The sequence below is a fragment of the Lissotriton helveticus genome, chromosome 4_1 (assembly GCF_964261635.1).
Source record: "Lissotriton helveticus chromosome 4_1, aLisHel1.1, whole genome shotgun sequence".
Classification (NCBI taxonomy): Eukaryota; Metazoa; Chordata; class Amphibia; order Caudata; family Salamandridae; genus Lissotriton; species Lissotriton helveticus.
In genome coordinates, this window is record NC_136063.1 from 489,803,580 (window position 1) to 489,825,996 (window position 22,417).

Consider the following 22,417-nt stretch of genomic DNA (forward strand, 5'->3'; position numbering starts at 1 on the left):
AGTCCCCCTAGTTTTGGGATCGGAAAATACATGTTATGTCAACAGCCTAACCCCGATTCACGGGAGCGATGGATACTATTGCAAAGGAGTCTTACCGCACACACTATACACTATGGCTGGGATTGAGATCGTTACACCACAGTCCGACACTGAGCGGACCCATCTGCGAGCACTGACATGGAATGTCAGGGGCCTCAATGACTTTAGGAAGCTAAGAAAGGTCCTTAGTTATCTGCGCAGGCATAACATAGATCTCGCTCTCTTACAGGAGACACATTTGCCTCTTGCCAGCAAGATGTTACAGCACAAGGGGTTAGCGGGGTGCAGTATTGCAGCGGGATATACCACACACTCGAGAGGGACACTGATATGGGTAAAACCACACTCCAAACTCACATTGACGTCACTGGAGACGGATTCGGAGGGGAGGTACGTCATCTGCAGATGCAGGGGCCGGGGGCATGACTTGCTGATTGTGAATGTATACGGGCCTAACTATGATTCACCTGATTTCTATGTGGACTTAACCCGGAGATGCAAGATGTATGATTACAAGTATATGCTTTGGGGCGGGGACTTTAACTTGGTCCTGGACCCGGATCTGGACAGATCTGCGGGACCGAACAGGAGCCCGTCGGTGGCTGCCACGGCGCTCCAAACTGAGATGGTGCATTTGGATCTCTTGGATGTATGGCGCAGTAGACATCACTCCAGAGGGGGGTACACTCATTATTCAGCGTATCATGCACTACACACTAGAATAGATTACTGGTTTGTATCACAACAGCTATCCAATAACATAAGGGACTGTCATATATTGCCACGCACACTGTCTGACCACTCTCCTCTCCTCCTGATCCTGGAGACGCCAGTGCGCTGGATCCCCCCCCTTTACGTGGCGCTTCCCCCCGTACTCTTTACTCGACGAGGTGTTCCGCGGTGAAATTGCGAATGAAATCGAAAACTTTTTTGAGACGAATACGGGTTCTGTGGAAAGCTTTCAGACACTATGGGAGACCTTTAAGGTCTACATACGCGGGATAGCCATGGCCAAACACTCCAGTGTCCTGAAGTCCATTAGACAGCGGCTTAAATATTTAGAGAGTCAGCTGAAGGACCTGGAAGGGAGGCATCAGGCGGAACCAGAGGGAGACGCACTAGACCAGATCAAACAGTTGCTGACAGAATATCACACAGAGGCAGACAGAGAGGTACAACACATGGGCAAATATGCCACGGCCCGCGTGTACGGCGAGGGTGAAAGGCCTGGTTCTCTCCTGGCTAAGATGATTAAACATGAGCGGCGGCCACTGCTGATTGGCGAGTTGATCTCGAGTACGGAAGAGACCCTCACAGACGAGGAACAGATTGTTGGGGAATTCAGGCGGTACTACTCTACTCTATACGAAACGAAATTGACGGGACTGGAAGGGGCAATTGACGACTACCTGAGTTATATTAAAATGCCACAACTGTCCGATTCGCAAAGAGAATTTCTTATGTGCCCCATCCAGAGGGAGGAGATAGAGGAGGCCTTGGATAGTATGCGGACGGGTAGCGCCCCGGGTGCCGATGGGCTGACTGTCGGCTTCTACAAATCATTTAAGGAACTGCTGATCCCCTACCTCTCGGCATTATTTGATGATATATGCTTGGAAGGCTCCATGCCCCCGACTATGCGAGAGGCACTTATCATAACGATACTTAAGCCTGGGAAGCCTGACACGGAATGCGGCTCGTACAGACCCCTCTCCTTGATCAATGTTGATGCTAAGTTGTACGCAAAGGTACTGGCGACGCGTCTGGCACTCCTAGCCCCTGAACTGGTGGCCCCGGAACAGGCGGGTTTTATCCCATCTAGGAACCTCACATACAACATCCGCACGGTCCTGGGGACGATGCAGCATGTGAAGCCGGAGAATAAGGCGTTGGCAATATTCCTGGACATGGAGAAAGCCTTTGACTCTGTAGAATGGCCTTTCATGTCCAGGGTGCTTAGGAAACTGGGCCTGGGTGAACCCTTCCTTCAAATGATAGGCGCCTTGTACTATAAACCAACGTCCAGGCTACGAATTGGTGACACGGTCACGGAGGCGTTCGGAATCAGCAGGGGCACAAGACAGGGTTGCCCACTCTCCCCGCTGCTATATGCACTAGTGGCGGAACCCCTAGCGTGTGCACTCCGCGAATACCACAGCCATGAAGGTATTAATTTCCCTACATATAAGATCTGTATATCCACGTACGCTGACGACACGCTATTGTACGTCAGAGACCCGGAACTTAACCTCGCGCCAGTGCTACGGGAGGTAGTGCAGTTCGGAGCCCTATCTGGACTACAGGTGAACTGGTCTAAATCGGTGGCATTCCCGCTGACTCCGGTGACGCATAAATTTGTAATGGACTATCCATTGCAGTGGTCGGACGACCCGGTTAGGTATTTAGGCATAAGACTGCACCCAGACCCGGATGTACCGATCAGGGAAAACTACGGGGTTGCTTACATGAAATTGATGGACGATGTTGACAGATGGTGTAGGTTGCCGCTGTCCGTCGCGGGCCGCATTGCGCTCATGAAAATGCTGGTACTTCCGAGGTTCTTGTTTCTCTTTCGCAACCTACCGGTGGTCCTATCTAAGGCATTCTTCAAAACGCTAATTCAGACCCTCACGAGACTGGCATGGGGTGGTAAGCAGCCGAGAGTTAAGTGGCAAGTCCTGACCCTTCCATATGACCAAGGTGGTATGGGGGCCCCGGACGTAGAACAGTACTATAGGGTCGCGCAAGCGATGCACTTAGATACATGGGGATAGCAATATTCCCCACGTGATTCTAGAAACGCTCTTCGCGGAACCCCTCCAGCCAGCGGCTACTATATTTGAACCGGCCACGCGACGTGTGGGCACTCTAGACTCTATTACGACTACGAATCACGCATGGCACTCTGGCCAGAAGTCATGCCTTCTCGCTGCTGTATTCCCCCCTGGTCCCGATAGAATGGGCCGTATGGCTTCCACCGCTGCGAGAAAAGGGGGTCACGCGAGCCCTTCGTCAGCTGGGCATACTCAAGCTGGGGGACCTGTTCAAAGACGGGAAGGTGGTCACCTGGGAACAGGTCGCTCCCTCCCTGGTCACTGCGACGCTGCTGCACCGTTTCCATCTACACAGAGTCCGTACAGCACTACAGGAGCTGCTGGGGCCGGATATGGAGGAACCCACAGAACTGCCGGAACTGACTTACGTAATAAAAACACAGTCGAGCTGCAAGTTGATAGCGCGACTGTACAGGATGGGGCAGGGTCACCGAACACAAGAACCCTCGAAGGCCCGACAGGCGTGGCAACGAGACCTACAGACGGAGATAAGTGACGCAATGTGGAAATATTGCTGCCAGAACACGAAAAGGGTGTCACTGAATGCTAGGCATAGGCTTGTTCAGTTTAAATTTCTACAGAGAGTGTATTACACTCCGGAACGCTTGCACAGATATGGACTCCGGCAGACGCCAGAATGTGAACGTTGCTGTGCATCGGTGGCGGACTTCCTACACCTGGCTTGGTCCTGTCCGGGGATCAACAACTTCTGGGAGGAGGTTTTTCTCGAGCTGGGGCGGATACTAGAGATGGAGCTCCCGATAGATCCGGCGTTGGCTCTGTTGGGACATACCAGAGTATTACCTCCAGCTACGCGTCACCTGGCTGGCATAGGGTTAATTCTGGCACGGAGAGCGATAGCGATGTGTTGGATGCGCGGCCCGCTTCCAACTAAACGAGGATGGGAAAGGGACATGTTGTACAGTTGCACACAATCCCAGCTGTATAGTGAACTCTTGCCACCGGTGAGTAGGCCACGGAACTTCTGGGACCAATACCTGACATACAAGTCGAAAAGGAACGACACGGTTGAGGATCAGGAGGAGACAGAGGAGTCACGGGAAGGGGGGAGGACAATGAGGGCTAGATAATTTCACTGTTCCTGGAGGGGCCGCACGGGAGGGACACCCAGGTATCGCTGACATTAGAGACCAAGGACACATAGACTGCACACATGGGGAGATCTTCGGGTTAGGAGCATAAAGTGAGTGAGAGAATGGACGGGTGGGGAGGATGCGGGAAGATTTGGCTGGGACACGAGACACAACATTGAGAAGGCAGTAGCTCAAAGGACGAGGCGCACGGGCAGTTGAGGGGGGAGGGTAGGGGGGTTAGTGGGCATGTTGGGTTAGGGAAGTTAGACTTGGACCATGTAGTTGACAGCGCGCGCCACAAGAGACTGCCAATACAGCACTGGAGGACGCCGAGCTCACCCTCCCGAAGTACTGGAGGGTAATGACTTGGGGAATGGGCGTTAATGCGAAATAAAGTTGTTGTTTTACTTGACGCTCAGGCAACTGGGCCAGACGAAGCCGGTGCAATGTTTGGCACAATTCCTTACATTCTCCCTTTCTTAAGCAATGGACTTGCATATTGTATTGACATGATCCTAGTTTGCTGCCGGCCCCAGGGTTGTAGGCGGAAAGCTGTGTGCGTGCATGGATGGCGAATAAAAGTTTATAATCCCAAAAAAAAAAAAAAAAAAAAAAGTAACATCATAGGAGTAAAAACTCCCCCATACAAGACAATATCTCTCCCCCATCTGTTATAGTTCGTCCCTCAACAAAGGGCACCCCTTTTTTAAACAATATGGCGACCTCGCGTGAATAGTTCGAGTAAGAGGCGAAGCAGCGGTGTGAGGCCCAGCGGGTAGCAAACTGAGGATCCAAACCAGTACTCAAGTGGGTTTCCTGCAACATGGCCACCTCAATATTGTGTCTGTCTAGATAACCCAGCAATTGCCTCTTCTTTCTGGGGTTGTTTAGGCCCGCACATTCCAGGACACTACCTTAAGGTTGTGAATATTACAGGAGCCTACTGACAATCACTGCAGAAAAAGATTGGGCCTGACCAGAGCATCCTGACCATAATTAGGAATAACAACTGAAGATTTACAAATAGAAAACAATTCCCCCCCACCCACACCGGCTTTCCCAACTCGCCGGGTACGGTCCCCCACCCTAACCCAATGCCCATCCAGAGACTATGACCTTGTCCCTTCCGAAAATAAGAGTGGGGGTACGCCCTCATGTGGAGGCCACCAGGGACCCACGACTCACCCACTTCCTCCATACTTACACCTACCTACTGCCCCACATGTGGCAGTCAGTTACGGCAGGACGGAGGGAAGGTGCCAAGCTAGACAAGTAACACAGACTATAAAGTATAATTATACATCACCAAAAGCAAGAGTCTTGTAAGTGACAAAGTGTCCATCTAAGGCTCGGGAGGATCAGTGTTCGTTGGGTAAGTCAGTCCGGTTCCGACAGTGGAGATTGGGATCTCGAGCGCCTCTGCTCTCCTGCTTCTTTAGACGCATCCTTGCGGCATTTCTTGAGATAATCTTCGACTTGCTGCGGGTTCTGAAATAGATGTTGCTTTCCACGGTGCATGACCTTCAATTTGGCTGGGTATAGCATCGCATATGCTATATCTTGCTGTTGGAGCTTCTTCTTCACCACAGCGTACTTGCGCCTGGCCTCCTGCACTGACGGCGTAAAGTCTGGAAAAAATGCCAACGTGGTGTACTCGTAGTGGACTTGCTTCCTTTTTCTGGCCAAGCGCAGGACCGCATACCTATCGCGGCAATTTAGAAAGCGGGTGATTACCGATCTTGGCGATGGTCCAGGGGCCGGACGCGCCGCCAGGGATCTGTGAGCTTTTTCCACTGTGAGATAGGCCGAGAAAGATTCCCTACCAAATAGATCCACAAGCAATTTTTCGATAAAGTCCTCCATGCGGCCTACATTTGTCGACTCCGCAAGGCCCAAAATTCAAACATTGTTTCATCTGGAGTGCGCCTCTAAATCCTCGTTTTTAATCGGCAATAATTTTGAGCAGCTTTTAAATTTGCGTCAGCTGCCCCTTGCTCGTGGTGGCCCCGTCCTCCAGATCCGACACTCTGGTTTCAGCTTCCTTCAAAAGACACAGCGATCACAGTCCTCCAGCTCCCGTGGTAGCCCGTCTCCCAAAGGTCACATCATGCACTTCAAGTCCAGCAGCTAAGAGGAGGGGGGGCTCAGGGCACTGCTCCCCCTGCACGTGGAACACACAGTCACAGGACCAATCTAACTCTCCAGGCCCCTGCAGAACTCCGCCACTCAATGGGGAAATGAGCCCACTAGATATCAGCCTCGAGGCGTCTCACAAAATGGCGGCCACCTTCATGAAGGCCCGGGACTATGGAGGACAGTCCGCCCCGAGTCTAGCAGCCGGCTGAATGCGGGCCCAGGGATAAGAAAACGTTGGTCCTCAGCTCCCGAGCAGAGCGAGGTTCTCCCTTACCCGTTTGACAGCCGTCAGACTCCTCGAGGCAGCAACAGCAGATGGAGTAGTTTCTTACCTGTAACTCCAGTTCTGTAGTAGGGGTATCTCTGTTAAAGTCATAATCTAGTGAATAGTCCCGCTCATGTGCGGGGACCCCAGAGCAATCAAAAATAATCTCTTAAGCGGTCTTCTTTGCAGTAGTGCATAGACACTTAAGAGAGAATTAAAGACAGATAATGCAGCCTGTACATGCAAGGCTACACTGTCCAGTACTTCAACTAGAAATGCAAAGGATATTCCACCAATATCACATTTAAACCTGCCTGCCAGGTTTCATCATGGAAACACCCCCCCCCTCCATCACCAAATCCTTGGAATGATAGAGAGGAAGGACAGGAAAGACAAGCCCCCATAGGCTGCCATTATGTGGCTTAAAAAGGGATACCGTGCCTTTAAGGAAACTTGCCAGAACTCTCCCGGTATCCCAGAATGCACAGCAACTCCCTCCACTTTCAGTTTTTTTTGGGGGTGTATACAGCTAGACCTGTAGCATTCATCATTTTATCCTTTTCTCCACAGGGGAGGAGGGCGGGTGCCTATGACTATAACAGAGATACCCCTACTACAGAACTGGAGTTACAGGTAAGAAACTACTCCTTCTGTAGTAGGGGAGCTCTGTGTATAGTCCTAATCTAGTGAATAGAATGGCAAGCCCATCCAAAATTAACCTGGCGGTGAAGAAAAATAAGACAACACCACTACTGTGCAAACAGATTTCTCAATGAAGCCTGCCCAACCCGAGCATCTGCCCTGGCATCAGAGTCCAGACAGTAATGCTTAGCAAAGGTATGGACAGACTTCCAAGTGGCAGCCTTGCAGATCTCTGCAATGGGAACATTACGAAGCAAAGCTGTTGTAGCCGCTCTGCCCCTGGTGTAATGAGCCTTAGGCTTATCCCCTAAGGTCTTATTCGCTTTCTGATAACAGTGCTGGATACAAGACACAATCCACCTAGAGATGGACTGTTTCGAAGTAGCCAGACCAGTCCTAACCGACCCATAGTTGACAAACAATTGGTCGGACCTGCGAATGTCTTTGGTTTTATCCAGATAGAATTTCAACACCCTTCTGACATCCAGGGAATGAAGAGACCTTTCCGCTGGAGTGGAAGGATTCTGGAAAAAAGTAGGTAAAGTTACAGTCTGATTAACATGAAAATCAGAAATCACCTTGGGAAGAAACTTAGAGTGAGTACGCATAACAACCTTAGCAGCATGAAATACAGTATAAGGTTCCTGGCAACACAATGCCTGAATCTCACTCACCCTGCAGGCCGATGTAATGGCCACGAGGAACGCCGCCTTCCAACACAGGTGCTGCAGTGAGGCCTTGTGAATAGGCTCGAAAGGTTCCTTCATCAGCCTGGACAGCACCACATTCAGTTCCCAAGCAGGTGAAGGAAGACGAACAGGAGGGAACATCTTCTTCAACCCTTCCAAAAAATCCTTAATCACAGGAATCTGGAAGAAGGAAGTCTGCGAAGGGCTTTTCCTGTACGCAGTCAACGCAGCCAGATGAACCTTAATGGAATGGAAATTAAGTCCAGACTGAGCTAAATGCAGAAGGTATGGAAGGATGACATCTTCCTTGCAGGTCGTCGGATCATAGTTCTTAGACATGCACCAGATGCAGAATCTCTTCCATTTGTAAGCCTAAGAGGTCCTAGTAGATGGCCTCTTAGCCTCCTTCAATATGTCCATGCAATCCTCAGGAAGATTCAAGTGGCCATATTGCACTATTTGAGGAGCCATGCCGCCAAACTCAACGACGAGAGGTTGGGGTGCACCATCTGCCCCCCGAACTTCATGAGAAGGCCATGACTTCATGAGGCAGGATCGACCGATGAAGCAGGGCCGTGGACCACCACTGCCTGGGCCATTCCGGAGCAATGAGGATTATCCGTGCCCGGGATTGGGCCAACTTGATGAGCACCGACGGAAACAGGGGAATGGGTGGAAAAGCGTACAGAAAGCTGTTCGACCAGCTGATCCATAACGCGTTCCCCAGAGTCCCCGGCTGATAATACCTCGAGGCGAAGTCGCGGCATTTGCTGTTTTCTGCGGTGGCAAACAGATCCACGTTTGGAGTGCCCCACATGGCGAAGACGTCGCCGAGCACCTTGTCGTTTATGACCCACTCGTGGTTTTCCTGAAGCAGTCTGCTGAGGGCGTCCGCCTGAAGATTCTGCACCCCTGGCAGAGGAGTCACCGTTATCGCCAGTCCTCTGGCTAGCAGCCAGTATCAGAAGGCTCCTGCGCTTCCTTTGACAGTGTGCGCGATCTTGAGCCCCCCTGCTTGTTGAGGTAATACATCGTGGTCGTATTGTCCGTCTGTACAAGCAAGCAGGTGGTCTGGAAGGACGGATGAAAGGCCTTTAATGCCAAGTGAACCGCTCTGAGTTCCAGGAAATTGATGTGATATGTGGACTCTGCTGGAGACCACGTTCCATGGATTTGTAGATGGTCTGAATGCGCTCCCCAGCCTTAGAGAGACGCATCCGTCACGATAGTCTGAGTCGGGATATCCTTGTGGAAAGGAACACCCCCTCCCCCCCCCCCCCCCCGAGTAGATTCTCTGCCGAGCACCACCATCTCAGGGACTGTTGTGCATGACGAGACAACTGGATCCTGTCGTCCCAGCACCCTTTCCTCTGGTCCCATTGATCCTCCAAGCATTATGCAACGGCCTCATGTGCAGGCAAGCATGCGGGGTGAGGGAGATACAAGAGGCCATTGACCCCAGTAGAGAAGACACAGTCCTCACTGTTGTAGATGGAGCAGCTATGAGAGCCTGAGCCTTCCGAATGAGTGATAAGCGTCTCTCCTCCGAAGGAGAAACGCTTGCTGACAGCGTATTGATGGAGGCTCCCAAGTACTGCAGGCACTGGACCGGAATCGGAACAGAATTGGACATATTTATGTGCAACCCCAGCTGATTCAGCAGGACAGCCGTCCTGTTGAAGTGCAGTTGTACTTCCTGGAAGGTGGAGGCCTTTATCAACCAGTCGTCCAGGTATGGGTAGACAAACACCTTGTTCTTTCGCAGGTGCGCTGCCACCACAGTCATGCACTTCGAAAACGTCCTGGGTGCAGACTTCAGTCCAAACGGTAGTACGGTGTACTGATAGCGATTGGTGCCGGCGACGAAGCGCAGGAACTTCCGGTGTTTCTGTGCAATGGGCACATGGAAGTACGCATCCTGCAGATCTATCGCGCAAAGCCAGTCTCCCCTTTGCAGCTGAGGGTAAATCTGGTGCAAAGACAGCATGCAAAACTTTTCCCTGCGAATCCACTTGTTTGCTTGTCGCAAATCCACAATGGGCCGGAACTCGTTCTCGTCTTTCTTCCTCACCAGGAAGAAGCGAGAGTAAAGACCCTTTCCCCTTTGAGACAGAGGGACATCTTCTATCGCCCTTTTTCTTAACAGGGTGTCTGCCTCCGCCTGGATCTCGCGTAGCTGGAACTGCGAGGCAACCGGTGGAATCACTGGAGGCGGACTGATGAACCTAAGACTGTATCCATTGCAAACAATATTCAGCACCCACTTGTCTTGAGTAATGTTTCTCCACTCTGCCAGGTAATGTTGGATGCTTCCCCCCACCGGAGCGGGTAACGGATGAGGGGGAAGAAGCACCTCGGGGCCTAGACCCAGCCGGGCCTTTGGTCGCGGATGACGACTGCTGACCACCACGGCCCCTCTGGCACTTTTGGCACGGGCGTCGTTGGAACTGTTGCTGCTGTTGTTGTTGCTGCCCAGCCTGTCGCCCTTGCCCTCTACCTTGCGCCCCATACCGTCTCTGGAACGAGCGGAAGGTCTTCTTGTGTTCCTTCGGCTTTTCCAACCCAACAGCAGTCAGGGTCTCAGCCTCCGCCTTCATGCGTGCCATCTCCTCGTTCGCATGTTTCCCAAAAAGGGTATCGGCCGAGAAGGGTAGATTGGCAACCCTCTGCTGCGCCTCAGGCTTCAAGGACGTCAGACGCAGCCAGGCCTGGTGCCTCAGGTTGACCCCATGACAGTATCCGTGTGCTGCCAGTAGGGAGCAATCCGCAGCAGAGCCGATAACTTGGTTGGAGACCATGAGCCCTTCATTCATGATCTCTTGGAAATCCTCACTGTTCTCCCGGGGAAGAAGTTCCACGAACCGTGCGAGTGACTCCCATAGGGACAAATCATAACGTCCCAACAAGGCTGAGGCACTAGCGGCCTTCATAGACGTGGCGGCCGTCCCACAGACCTTCCTGCCCACCGAATCCATCCAGCGGCTCTCCTTGTCAGGAGGCACTGTCGATGACGGAGTGGTGGCGTGACAATTACTGAGTCCGGTGCAGGGTCCAAGCAAAGGAACACCAGATCCGAGTCAGGAGCCCGATACTTCTTATGCAGCCTGGAAGGAGCTGATTTCGTAACCGCAGGGGTGAGGAAGAGCTCCATAGCCAGTTCCACCAGCCCAGGCACCAACGGCAACAAGGGGCGAGACAACTGTTTCTTATGCAGGGTCTCAAACATGACGTAAGTCAGGGGCGCGGGCACCGTGAGTGTGATGCCCAGCTTAGCTGCTCCTCGCAGCTAAACCTCCTGGAAGGAGACAATGTCGTTGATCGGGGAAACCCTCGTCCGAGGGGAGTCCGTCAGGGTCGGCGTGTAGTCCCTGGCACTGGACGAATCCGTGTGGCGGGATCTAGACCTGTCCCTCCTATGGCGCCGTCTGGACCTCGTGGACGAGCGACTCCTGGACCTATCTCTCCGTCTTGAGCGAGACCTCGACCTCCGCGGCCTCGGGCGTTCCGCGGGCCAGAAGGGAGGGTGCTGTGGAGGCCGAACAGGGAGCCTAGGTTGCGGAGGCCCCGTAGGCGGCGTCGGCAAATGAGGCAACGAGGCTGACCTTGGCGGAGCCGGTGGAGGAGGACGGTGTGGAGGAACCAGAGGTAGTGGAGTAGGAGGTTGAGGCAGTGGAGGAGGAGTCTGGTTCCGCAGAGGAGGATCCACGGGTAAGGGAGGAGGTGTAGGCGACCTCGGTTTGGAGGGCGAGTAAACTTGAGAGTAGTCCGAGCCCGGAGACTGTCCCACTCTCCTTTTCTTCTTCTTCTGACCCGAGGGGGGCATTCTTGAGGCCCCACCCCTCGTAGACGAGCGACGGCGCCGCCGCTACCGTGTGCTCGCTGAAGCCAAGGACTCCGTCCTGGTCCTAGAACGTCTAGGCCTCCTCCTCGATGCTGAGCGTCCCCTCGATGTCGACGAGTGTCTCCTTGATGTCGACGAACGTCGCCTCGACGTCGACGAGCGTCTGCTCGGCGTCGATGGCCGTCGCTTCCACGTCGACGGTCGGTGCCTCGACGACGGCGATCTTCTCGGCGTCGACGACCTCCGTCTTGATGCTGATCTTCGTCTCGACGTCGTTGACTTGCGTGTCGACGTCGACCTGCGGTGTCGCCTCGACAGCGAGCGCCGGCGTCTTGGCCTCTCTCGACGTCTATGATGGCTCAACGACGAATCAGTCCTCGACGTCTACCTCGTCGGAGGTCTCGACGTCAGTTCCCTCAACGTCGAACATAGACGGCGCTTCGACCCAGGGCTCTGGGGAGACGGGGAACAGACTGTGGTCATTCCTTTCGACGCGGACGTTGAGGTCATCGACGTCGACGGAGACCAGTGGCGTTTCCTGGCCTTTTCCTTGCTGGGGAGCCCCCCAGAGGCCGGCGGACGGGCAGAGGAAGGAGCCCCTTCATGCCCAGACCCACCTTGTCCTTGCTGCCTTCTCTGTTCCAAACCTTGGAGCCTGGTCTTCTCCCTGTCCTTCAGGGTCCTTTTAGGGAACTGCAGACAGATATCACACTCCTCAGGAACATGAGAAGAAGGCAGGCACAGGATGCAAACCCTATGAGGATCCGATTTTGCCTTTTTCCTGGAGCACTCAGGACATTTATCAAATAAGGCAGGCATATTTGATCAAAAGAGCAGCCAAAACACCAGAGAAACTCCAACAAAGATGAGAAGAGGCAAAAAACGTCGAGTGAACACACTAACACTTTAAAAGTGAACAATTTGTAGAAAGAAAAAAAAAGGGAGAGCTCAATGCTCCAGGGTCCTGCTAGCAGGAGCCGGAAAAAAGAACTGAAAGTGGAGGGAGTTGCTGTGCATTCTGGGATACCGGGAGAGTTCTGGAAAGTTTCCTTAAAGGCACGGTATCCCTTTTTAAGCCACATAATGGCAGCCTATGGGGGCTTGTCTGTCCTGTCCTTCCTCTCTATAATTCCAAGGATTTGGTGAAGGGGGGAAGTGTTTTCCATGGTGAAACCTGGCAGACAGGTTTAAATGTGATATTTGTGGAATGTCCTTTGCATTTCTAGTTGAAGTACTGGACAGTGTAGCCTTGCATGTACAGGCTGCATTATCTGTCTTTAATTCTCTCTTAAGTGTCTATGCACTACTGCAAAGAAGACAGTTTAAGAGATTATTTTTGATTGCACCGGGGTCCCCGCACATGAGCGGGACTATTCACTAGATTATGACTATACACAGAGATCCCCTACTACAGAACCGTGGACGCCTCCGCGCGCCCACGTGTGCAGTCCCAGCAACTGTAGCATAGGTACGTCAAATGGTGGCTATTTCGAAGCATCCCTGCCCCCAGGGCGCCAATCGCCCGCAGCGCTTTCTTCTGTGGCCAATATCAAGACAGGCGGTACCGCCCGGAGCTGCAGGTTCCACCCCGCCGACCCACGTAACAGAGGACCCCCAGCCTTCAGAAGGCTGGCAGCGTAAGTCCTTCGCTCGCAGTGCGAGCCAGCAAGTGCCCTTAATCGCTTGTGGCACCATGTGACAGTCCGTCTCCTCGGCCAGACACAAATGCAGAGGGTGGATGGTAGCGGCCCGATGCGCCGCACGCCTCTGCCCTCCTCCCACCCCGACTAAGGCCTCTCGTAGCTACTTCCCCGCTTAAACGGACACAGGAGCGAGATCCAGCAGTCCGCCAGCAAAACAGCAGCTCCAGGCGCACCGCCGCACCGGACTTTCCACCTCAAAGTGGTATCACCGGAGCCCTCATTACTTCAGCCGACTCGAGGTGAGGTCAGTGTACAAAACAAGCAAGATAGGATGGGCAAAAAGCATGGAATATAGCTTGGCAGGGCACGAGCCTCACCGGTGTGCGGACGTATAGGTAGTGCGCCACCTAGCGCCCCCCACTAAACTTGGAAATTGTAACTAAATTCTGCTGATTTGGTCTCGTCGTTACTTTGAGGGTAAATCTATGGGGTTTGATTGATTTATTAGGAGATTTTAGACACATTCTCGACAGTTAGACAAAAGAAAACTGATAACAATTATCCCATTCCTAGTCCTCATATGATGATTGTCCATCCTCCGAACATTCCAGTCCCTATCAGCACATAACAAGATCCATCAGAGGACAAAGTAGTTGGTACAGGTAGCAAGAGGTTAAGCAATTGGTAGATGAATTATAATATCAAATAAATAAAGTTGGTCCCAGAATAGCACTAAAACACCATCACCTTCCGTTGTTGGGCTCTCAGGTTATCCTTTTCCTTGTATTCCTCTGGAAGGAGTTGTATTAATTTTTACAGATTGTTCTACAGCTGATGGGCATGTCTGTAGATAACATTTGATATGACAATACGACGTGTGCATCCACCTCCTACGTTCTGCTTTCTACTTAACTAGGTCAAATCTCTTTCCATTCCTCTCGGACCCTCTTAGAATAATAGACCGCGTCCTGGCATTTGCATTATCAAACCTGGTACAGCATGTCTCTTAATACAGACTGGGTCTTCTGTTAATGGAATTGTTTTGAATTGTTAATATTCTTGGCTATCATCAAGTGCGCAGAGGAATATTTCCTTTATTTAGTTGCAAGTGTATCACATTGTTTCCTCAGCTGGGGAAGGTACTTAAATGAGAGTAGGGCTGAAATTATCTCCCAAAGTAGAAACCTCTCTAAAACTCTTTCTCTACTGTTTACAAGAGCTTGAGACTAAACTTGCTATTCATAAACAGTACACTTTATTTTCCCGTACATCTGATGGTTCCATACTTTGACTGTCACGGGATACATTGTTTTTTTGCTGATGAAACCTAGGTATCACAGTAATGGAACCATGAGATATGTTGTTTTTAAGGGTCAGATACTTTCAAACTCAATTTCTGTTTTTCTTAGATCAGAAGTCTTCTTAACTCCATTTTGTGATTATTCATTCGATTTCAAAGGTACCACATGTACATTGTGACTTAAGATTTATTGTACTGATTATTAGGATGAAAGTTTTGGATTCCTTTTTAGTTTGTAAGATATACTAACACAACACTTCTTCAACTCAACCATGTCTCTGGGCGTTTTGTCGGTTTAGACTTTTGTTCCTGAATAGCCAAATTAACTTTGGCAGGAGAGGGAGCGAAAAGAAAAGTTTTAAAAAACGATTGGGATAATTCGGGAAGATACATACTTTTTGGTGTCATATATTCTTTACTAGGATAGCTGCGGACTTCACCTTCTTGATGTATAAATATTTGGCAGTGCCAGCTTTAAAAAGGTTATAAATACCCAATGCACAAGTTACTTACCTTCGGTAACAATATATCTGTAAGTAACATTAGTTAGTGATAGATTCCTTACCTTAAAATTACTCCCAGGCATAAGGCTGGATCCGGAAAGTTTTCGTCAGCAGTACCCCTGCGTGTTGGAAGGTGGTGTTGTGCGGCTCCCCGTCCGTAGTTGGCGTCGTGGTCGCCAGGATGACGTGGCAGAAGCTACTTAGACGCAGCCCTTGCGCGATGACATCAGTTCTGTACACGACTCTGCGCGCCAGGAACGGAGAGCCATGCAAGAAACTGACTACTGGTGCAATGAAACTAGAGCCCTGAAAGGGATGACCTTAACCCTAGAAATCAGTTTGCAGAAAGGGGAGGATGGGTGGGGCGGTAAGGAATCTATCACTAACCAATGATTCTTACAGATATATCGTTACCGAAGGTAAGTAACTTGTACATCTGAAACAAAAACGTTAGTGATAGATTCCTTACCTTAGAATAGATACCCCAGCAATACAAACCCTGGTGGTCGGTCTGCGAACCAAGATCACACAAGAAGGTCCCGGAGAACAGAATGGCCAAAGAAGCCATCTCTCCGGATTTGGCTGTCCAGGCAGTAGTGTTTGGTAAACATGTGTAGCAAGGCCCACATAGCTGCCTGACAGATGTCATGCAAGGGAACTCCCAGTCCCAAAGCAGTAGTGGCTGCCGTCGCCCTGGTAGAATGGGTGCGTAGCCCCACTGGAGGCTCCTTTTTAGCCAAAGAATCGCATGCTTTGATACACAGAACGACCCACCGAGAGATGGTCTGCTGGTGCACAGCCTGACCTTTCTTGGCGCCCACTTAGCCAACAAAGAGCTGGTCAGCCACCTGGATCTGTTGTGTGCGGTTCAGATAGAATGAGAGCGCACATTTTGGGTCCAGATGGTGGAGCCTCTCTTCCTCTCTAGAAGGATGCGGAGGCGGAAAGTAGGTAGGCAAAGTGATGGTCTGCCCGATGTGAAATGCAATGACAACTTTTGGCAGAAAAGATGGATGTGTTTGTAGGACAAGTTTGTCCGATGGACAGATGGAAAGGAGGTTTACAAGAAAGAGCCTGGAGCTAACTCACTCTTCTGGCACAGGTGATGGCAACCAGGAAGGCAGTGTTTAATGTCAGAAGACTAAGAGGACAGTTTTGAAGTGGGTCAAAAGGAGCACACATCACATAGGTCAGAACAAGATTTAAGTCCCACTGAGGCATCACGAAAGGGACAGAAGGAAACATGTGCATAAAGCCTTTAAGGAATCTATTTGCAACAGGGGACTTGAAAAGAGAGGGCTGATCAGGGAGCCTGAGAAAGGCCGAAATAGTCGAAAGATAGCCCTTGATAGTGCCCAGAGCAGAGCCCTGCTGGGCCAAAGAAAGAAGGAACAGAAGAACCTCTGAAAGAGGGGCATCATGCCACAAATTTGTTCCACTTGCAGGCGTATTCCGTCCTCGTGCCCAATCCGGAGCCACAAGGATGATTTGGGCCCGGTCGCGCCTGATCTACTTCAGCACTCTGGGCAGAAGTGGTATAGGAGGAAAGGCGTACACCAGACCGCAACTCCACTCGCGACGAAGAGTTGCCGAGCGAGTACCACCTTGGAAATTCCTACGCACAGAACTGATGACATTGCGCGTTCTCTTCGTTGGCGAATAGATCTAACCAAGACTCTCCCCACTGCTGAAAGAGACCTTGTGCCACGTCCGCATTCAGACGCCATTCGTGATTCATCATGCACCGACAGCTGAGTTTGTTCGCCCTAGTGTTCAGAGAACCTGCCAGGTGTTGAACCACCAAGGAAATGCCCTGATGTTCCAGCCATGTCCAGAGGCGCAGAGCCTCATGACATAGGGTCCATGACACCACCCCGCCCTGTTTGTTGCAATACCACATGGCGGTGGTGCTGTCCGTGAACAAATGCACCACACTTCCCTGGACAGAGGGAAGGAATGCCTTCAGGGCAAGTCTGGTCGGCCAAAGCTCCAAAATGTTGATGTGGAGCCCGGACTCCGCCGGAGACCAAAGTCCTCTGATCTCTGCCTCTCCCATGTTGCCACCCCATCCCAAGAGGGACGCATCTGTGACCACTGTGTGCTCCGGTTAGGGAAGGGAGAGGGTTCTGCCATTGACCCCATCGCGATTCGTGAGCCAAGACTGCAGTGGTCGTGCAGTGCCCTCTGAGATCTGGAAGTGATCGGACAGGTTGCCCTGATGGTGTGCCCACTGGGACTTCAGGTCCCACTGCAGAGCCCGGATATGCCATCTGGCATGATCTACTAAGAGGATGCAGCAGGCCATAAGGCCCAGCAGCCGAAGGGTCATCCGGACGGAAACCCAGGATACAGGCTGAAAGATCGGAATCATAGCCTGAATATCCCAAACTCGCTGCTCGGAAGGATAAACCCGAAACTGTGTCAAGTCCAGACCCGCCTTGATGAAAAGTAGCTTCTGGGAGGGAATCAGGTGCGACTTCGGTACATTGATGGAGAACCTCAGCAAATGCAGGAGGTCGGCCGTAGTCTGGAGGTGGGAGAAAACTGTCTGGGGTGAGCCCGTCTTCAACAACCAGTCGTCGAGATAGGGGAAGACTGAAACCACTGATCTGCGACCACCGCCATCACTGTCGTGAACACCCGAGGGGCACTGGTAAGACCAAAGGGGAGCACAGTGAACTGAAAATGCTTGTAGCCAACCATGAACCGCAGGTAATGCCGGTGGGCCGGCAGGATAGGAACGTGGAAATATGCGTCCTGCAAGTCCAACTCTACCATCCAGTCTCCATGGTCGAGAGCAGATAAGACCTGAGCCAACATCAGCATCTTGAACTTCTCCTTCCGGAGGAAGCGGTTGATGTTTCTGAGGTCCAAGATAGGACGCAGGCCCTTGCCCTGCTTGGGTACCAGAAAGTAGTGGGACTAGCAACCACGACCTACTCTGGGACAGGAACACACTCAATGGCCGCCTTGGCCAAGAGGGCCGTAACTTCCTCTTGAAGAAGTTGCAGATGATCCCCCGACATGTGGTGGTACTGGGGTGGCATGGCTGGAGGGGTAGTCTTTAAAGGGAGGGAGTAGCCCCTCCGTACAATTTGCAGCCCCCACCTGTCCGAAGAGATGGTGCGCCAGTGGAGGGGGTGATGGCGAATCCTGCCGCCCACTGGCGTCTGATGGGCCTGAAAGCTCGGACTAGGAAGGCTTTGAGGTGGATGCTGCAGGGGTGGAGGTGGATTGACCCACCCGCTGGCCCCCTTCCCAGACACGGCGGAGCCCACGTCCGCCTCGAGGTTGGTTCTGCGGCTTGTGGCTGAACTAAGGTGTCGGGCGCCCCTTCTGCGGCCACGAAAAGCAGAAGTGGCCGTGCGCATGGTGGAAAGGTCCAAGGACTTGGCAGTAGCCCAGGAGTCCTTAAAGCGCTCCAGTGCAGGATCTGCTTTGTCTCCAAAAAGGCAATGGCCATCAAAGGGCATGTCCATAAGGGAGTTCTGGACATCCCCCAAAAAGCCAGTGGACCGCAGCCAGGCGTGGCGGCGGAGCGCCACTGTTGTGGAAATTGCTCTGCCTAGCGAGTCTGCGGTGTCCAGTCCACACTGTATGGTGAACTTCGCTGCATCCCTCCCCTCAGCAACAGCTTGGGAGAGCACTGTCCGGGCCTCCTCTGGACACTGAGGCAGCACTCGCGCAATCGTATCCCACACAGAGTGGGAATATCGGCCCAAGGGGCAAGCATTGGGCAGTAGAGGCCTGGTTAAATAGACTCTCGGGGTGGGGTGTGTGGACAGAAAAGCAGGGTCGCCCGGAGCCGGGGGGTAGCGTCTGCCCACGTTCCTATCCACAGGAGCCCCTGTGCTGGGCCTGGACCAAGTGCCCATTAGAACGTCAGTTAGTGCATCATTGAATGGCAGCAAAGAGCTTACTGGCAGCTGGAGCACCTCAGTGAAGAGGTTAGTCCTCAAGGCCATCGTAGGGAGTTCGAGGTCAAGAGCCACGGCTGCCCTAATCAAAACTACACCATAGGCTGCTCCCTCCTCCAGTGCCACAGAAGGAGGAGACAGGAAGCCAAGGTCAGGCGATTGGTCAAGACCACTGGCATCCCCTAAGTCTTCTGCCCAGTTCTGATCCTACTCACACTGCTGTGTGAGAGGGTCCTCAGACCCCTCCCAGTCCTCCTCTTCCTCCATGGCCTGAGGGACAGGGCGAAAAGATGGAGGCTGAACATAGGGATAGAAATCCCCCATCCAAGTCCGAATCAGCGTCGACCGATGCCGGACCGGCGCAGTGTGCGGTACGGGGCTGAAAACAAGGCTGACGTCGTCTGAGGGACTGGACGACATCAAAGGCAGTACCGGGGGAGTAGACGCCAGTGGAGGAGACGTGAGGTCAACCAGCGTCGACCTGGATCCAGGCCTGGATCCAAGGGGGTCCTGCAACGCCGTGACCGAAGTCGTCGGTGGTGCAGAGGCTGAAGCTGCTGCCAGGGCAGAGCAAGGACCTCCAGTCGGGCCGCGTGCCCGAAGGTGCACCAGCGGGGGCCGACAGCCCAAAAAGGGCAGCCATGGCTGCGAGAAAGTCTTGCACCTGGCCGGGGTGGGTAGGCCGGGGTCGACTGCGCAGTACCCACCAGAGCCGCGGGGGGTGGGACCGCCTGCACCCTCAGCCGTGTTGCGTGATCGCCAGGGGGAAATTGGAGAGCGATGACGCTTCTTTGACTTCTTCGAGTGCCTCGACTTACCTGACCCAGAGTGCGAGGGCTTCGAACCCGAAGAATGGTGATGGTGCCTCCGCGACCGGTCCCCTAACTTCCTCCATGACCGGGACCTGGAACAGCGCTGAGCCGACTGCCGGGATTCTAGCAACTTTCGGGACTGCTCCCGCAAAGTCTACGGCGCCATGGCCCGACAGTTGGAGCACAACCTGGGGTCATAGTCGACCTTCAGGCAGTAGAGACACACGTCGTGGGGGTCACTCACCGGCATACGGTGACAGAACTGAAAACCGGGTATCCCTACTCAGGACCAGGAGTCGATGGACTTGAAAAATGGAGACAAAAAAATCTCAAAAAATCAGTCAAACAGTGACTGGGGGTACTTGATCTTCCCAAATCTGCGCTTGCTGGTGCGGAAAAAGAAAGAACTGACGTCATCGCGCGAGGGCGGCATCTAACATTAACGTGTTTCTTTCAGATTTCTATCATAACTCCACAGAATAAAACATCCAAGATACATTTTTCTAATTTGCCAGATATTGAGAATTTATCAATGCGCTCTTCCCCCTTGATGAATGACACATCTAAACCTTGGGTGAAGTCGCTAATACATGCAGCAAACCAAGCATCCACAAAAAAAAAATTACAATGATGCATCAGCACTTCAAATAGACATTTCATACTTGAACGTACAGAGATCATTCTGCATCTTCATATTTGAAACTGTCAAATGGTAGATCACCTAAAGGTTAGATGTTATTTTCGTGAAAGTTTTTACCATAGACCTCCCTGTATTTGTGTTCACCATTCAGGCATCATGATGTAAGGAAAAGTCATGACTTAGACTTTCAGGCTGTTGACCTGTTCCCCGTGCAAATTTAAACAATAAGATTATATTACTCACCCAATATATTCTTCCTTGTTCTCTTCTGTTACCAGAACATTTGAGCCTTCTGGTTTCAAATCATGTGAAGTTACTTTCCCCAAGATCTCCATGTCGACCGAAAAGTACATTTCTAACCCACACTCTTCAATGTTGTTGTCCCTAAAACAAACGCAAGCAGTACACAATAAGAGAACAGTCAATACAATCTACATTAAACATGTAAGAAGAAATGGGACCTCATTAAAAAAAAAAACACTTCATAATAGGCTCCAGTGGTTAAGATGGAAATTCAAGAGAATTTAGTTGCAGTCACAAGTAGGTTTAAGGATACAGCAACAACGTGTACATTTAAGGAAAGCAATAAATGGGGTGACAAAGTTAGAAACATTTGGATTAGATGTTGAATAGACATGTTGAATAGGCACACAGATGGCTCCAAGTAGATCCAGTCCATTGTGGGGAAGCCGAGCCACAGGTAAGGTAGAAAAGTACAAGAGCCTCTACTGCTATTTTCAAGTCTTGCCTAGAGAGTACATGGTTACTGTGATTCAACATCTGCAATTAAAATCTCAACAACAAGGCTTGAATATGGTTGATGGGGTAAAAGTTTTGATCTAGGAGGTATCCCAGATATTTGGCAGCTGCAGTAAGTTATGGAGTAATACCTACAATCTTAATAGTTTCAAGGCAGATAATCTGGTGTTACAGTTTTGGGAGATGCAAGAATATCAGTCTCAGCGGAAGCAAATTTTATCAATCCATTTATACATGGCTTGCAGTCTCAGTTTGATCATGGAGATGGAATCAGGAAAATCCAATAATAGATGCATTTCAGATGTCATTGATGTATGGGTGACAGGATGTATAAAGACCTTTAAGGTCTCCATGTGGTTCTAGTTTAAGATGAGAGTGTCACAAGTATGGAGCCCTGATGGACACCGCATTACATAGGAGTAGGATCAAAGACAGACTAGCCTCTTTTCTTCTGTTGAGAGTATTCAGCGAGGCAGGATTCAAACAGTTTCAATACAGTTCCACACAAACCTATGATAAAACCCCATCCCACCTCTAGGACTGTTTAAAATGTTATTTTAAAATTCTGCTGGCTGAAAAGACAAGAGTGGCCTTTATCAGAATTACAGAAGATGTCATCTTATACAAGAGGAAGAGAAAGATAAGAAAAGAGTAACAAGCGGAGAAAGCAGAGAAGAAAATGTACAATCAAGATTGATTTACTGACAGAAGTGTAGGGTGGTGGAAGGGAGGTATGATGGTATCAAAACAAGGCATCCATGATATTCAGCAAGCCTGACATTCACCGCACTGTTGGCTGTCTCTTAAGAACAACTATGGACCCAGCATTTTCAAATAAATAAATTAAGCACTGATATACAGGTTTGTTTGTACAAGGCGTGGCTAAGACGCCGATGTAGTAGGTAGTGGGACCGCGGAGCTCCTCCGCTCCCGCCTCACTCCGCAGCATATCCTGGCCCCCAGCTCGACCATCCGACCCCCGGACACACAGGGGAGGGTCTGGTGAGCGCTGGGACTGACTTTGGCGGCGCTGAGGTCCCCGCGGCGGCCCAGGACGAGCGACTTTGCTCCCGAGGGGGCGTCCGGAGCATCAGGCGCCCAAAATGGCGGCTGCAGTCCCTGCTGTCTACGCCTGACGGCAAGTCCCTGCAGGCGGCGGAGAACACCAGGGGCCAGACCGGACCATCCGCGCTGCAGCGGGAGCCCTCCGCTGCCGTGGGTGAGTGGAGACTTTGCCCAGCGTGGAGCCGTCTGGGGAGGACGATGGCCGGCGACGCGACAAGCTGCCTGACCTTAAAATGGC

General features: G+C 51.6%; 1 protein-coding gene across 2 annotated transcripts in view; it reads right to left on the reverse strand.

Annotated features, from left to right (window-relative positions):
* The window catches only part of WWP1 (WW domain containing E3 ubiquitin protein ligase 1), a 1,173,512-nt gene that overhangs the window by 412,116 nt on the left and 738,979 nt on the right, over positions 1–22,417 (reverse strand). For both annotated transcript variants that reach the window (XM_078687073.1, XM_078687072.1), the window contains exon 19: positions 20,599–20,739. In XM_078687073.1, coding sequence (XP_078543199.1) covers positions 20,599–20,739 — 141 coding nt within the window. The remainder of the gene's footprint in view (positions 1–20,598; positions 20,740–22,417) is intronic.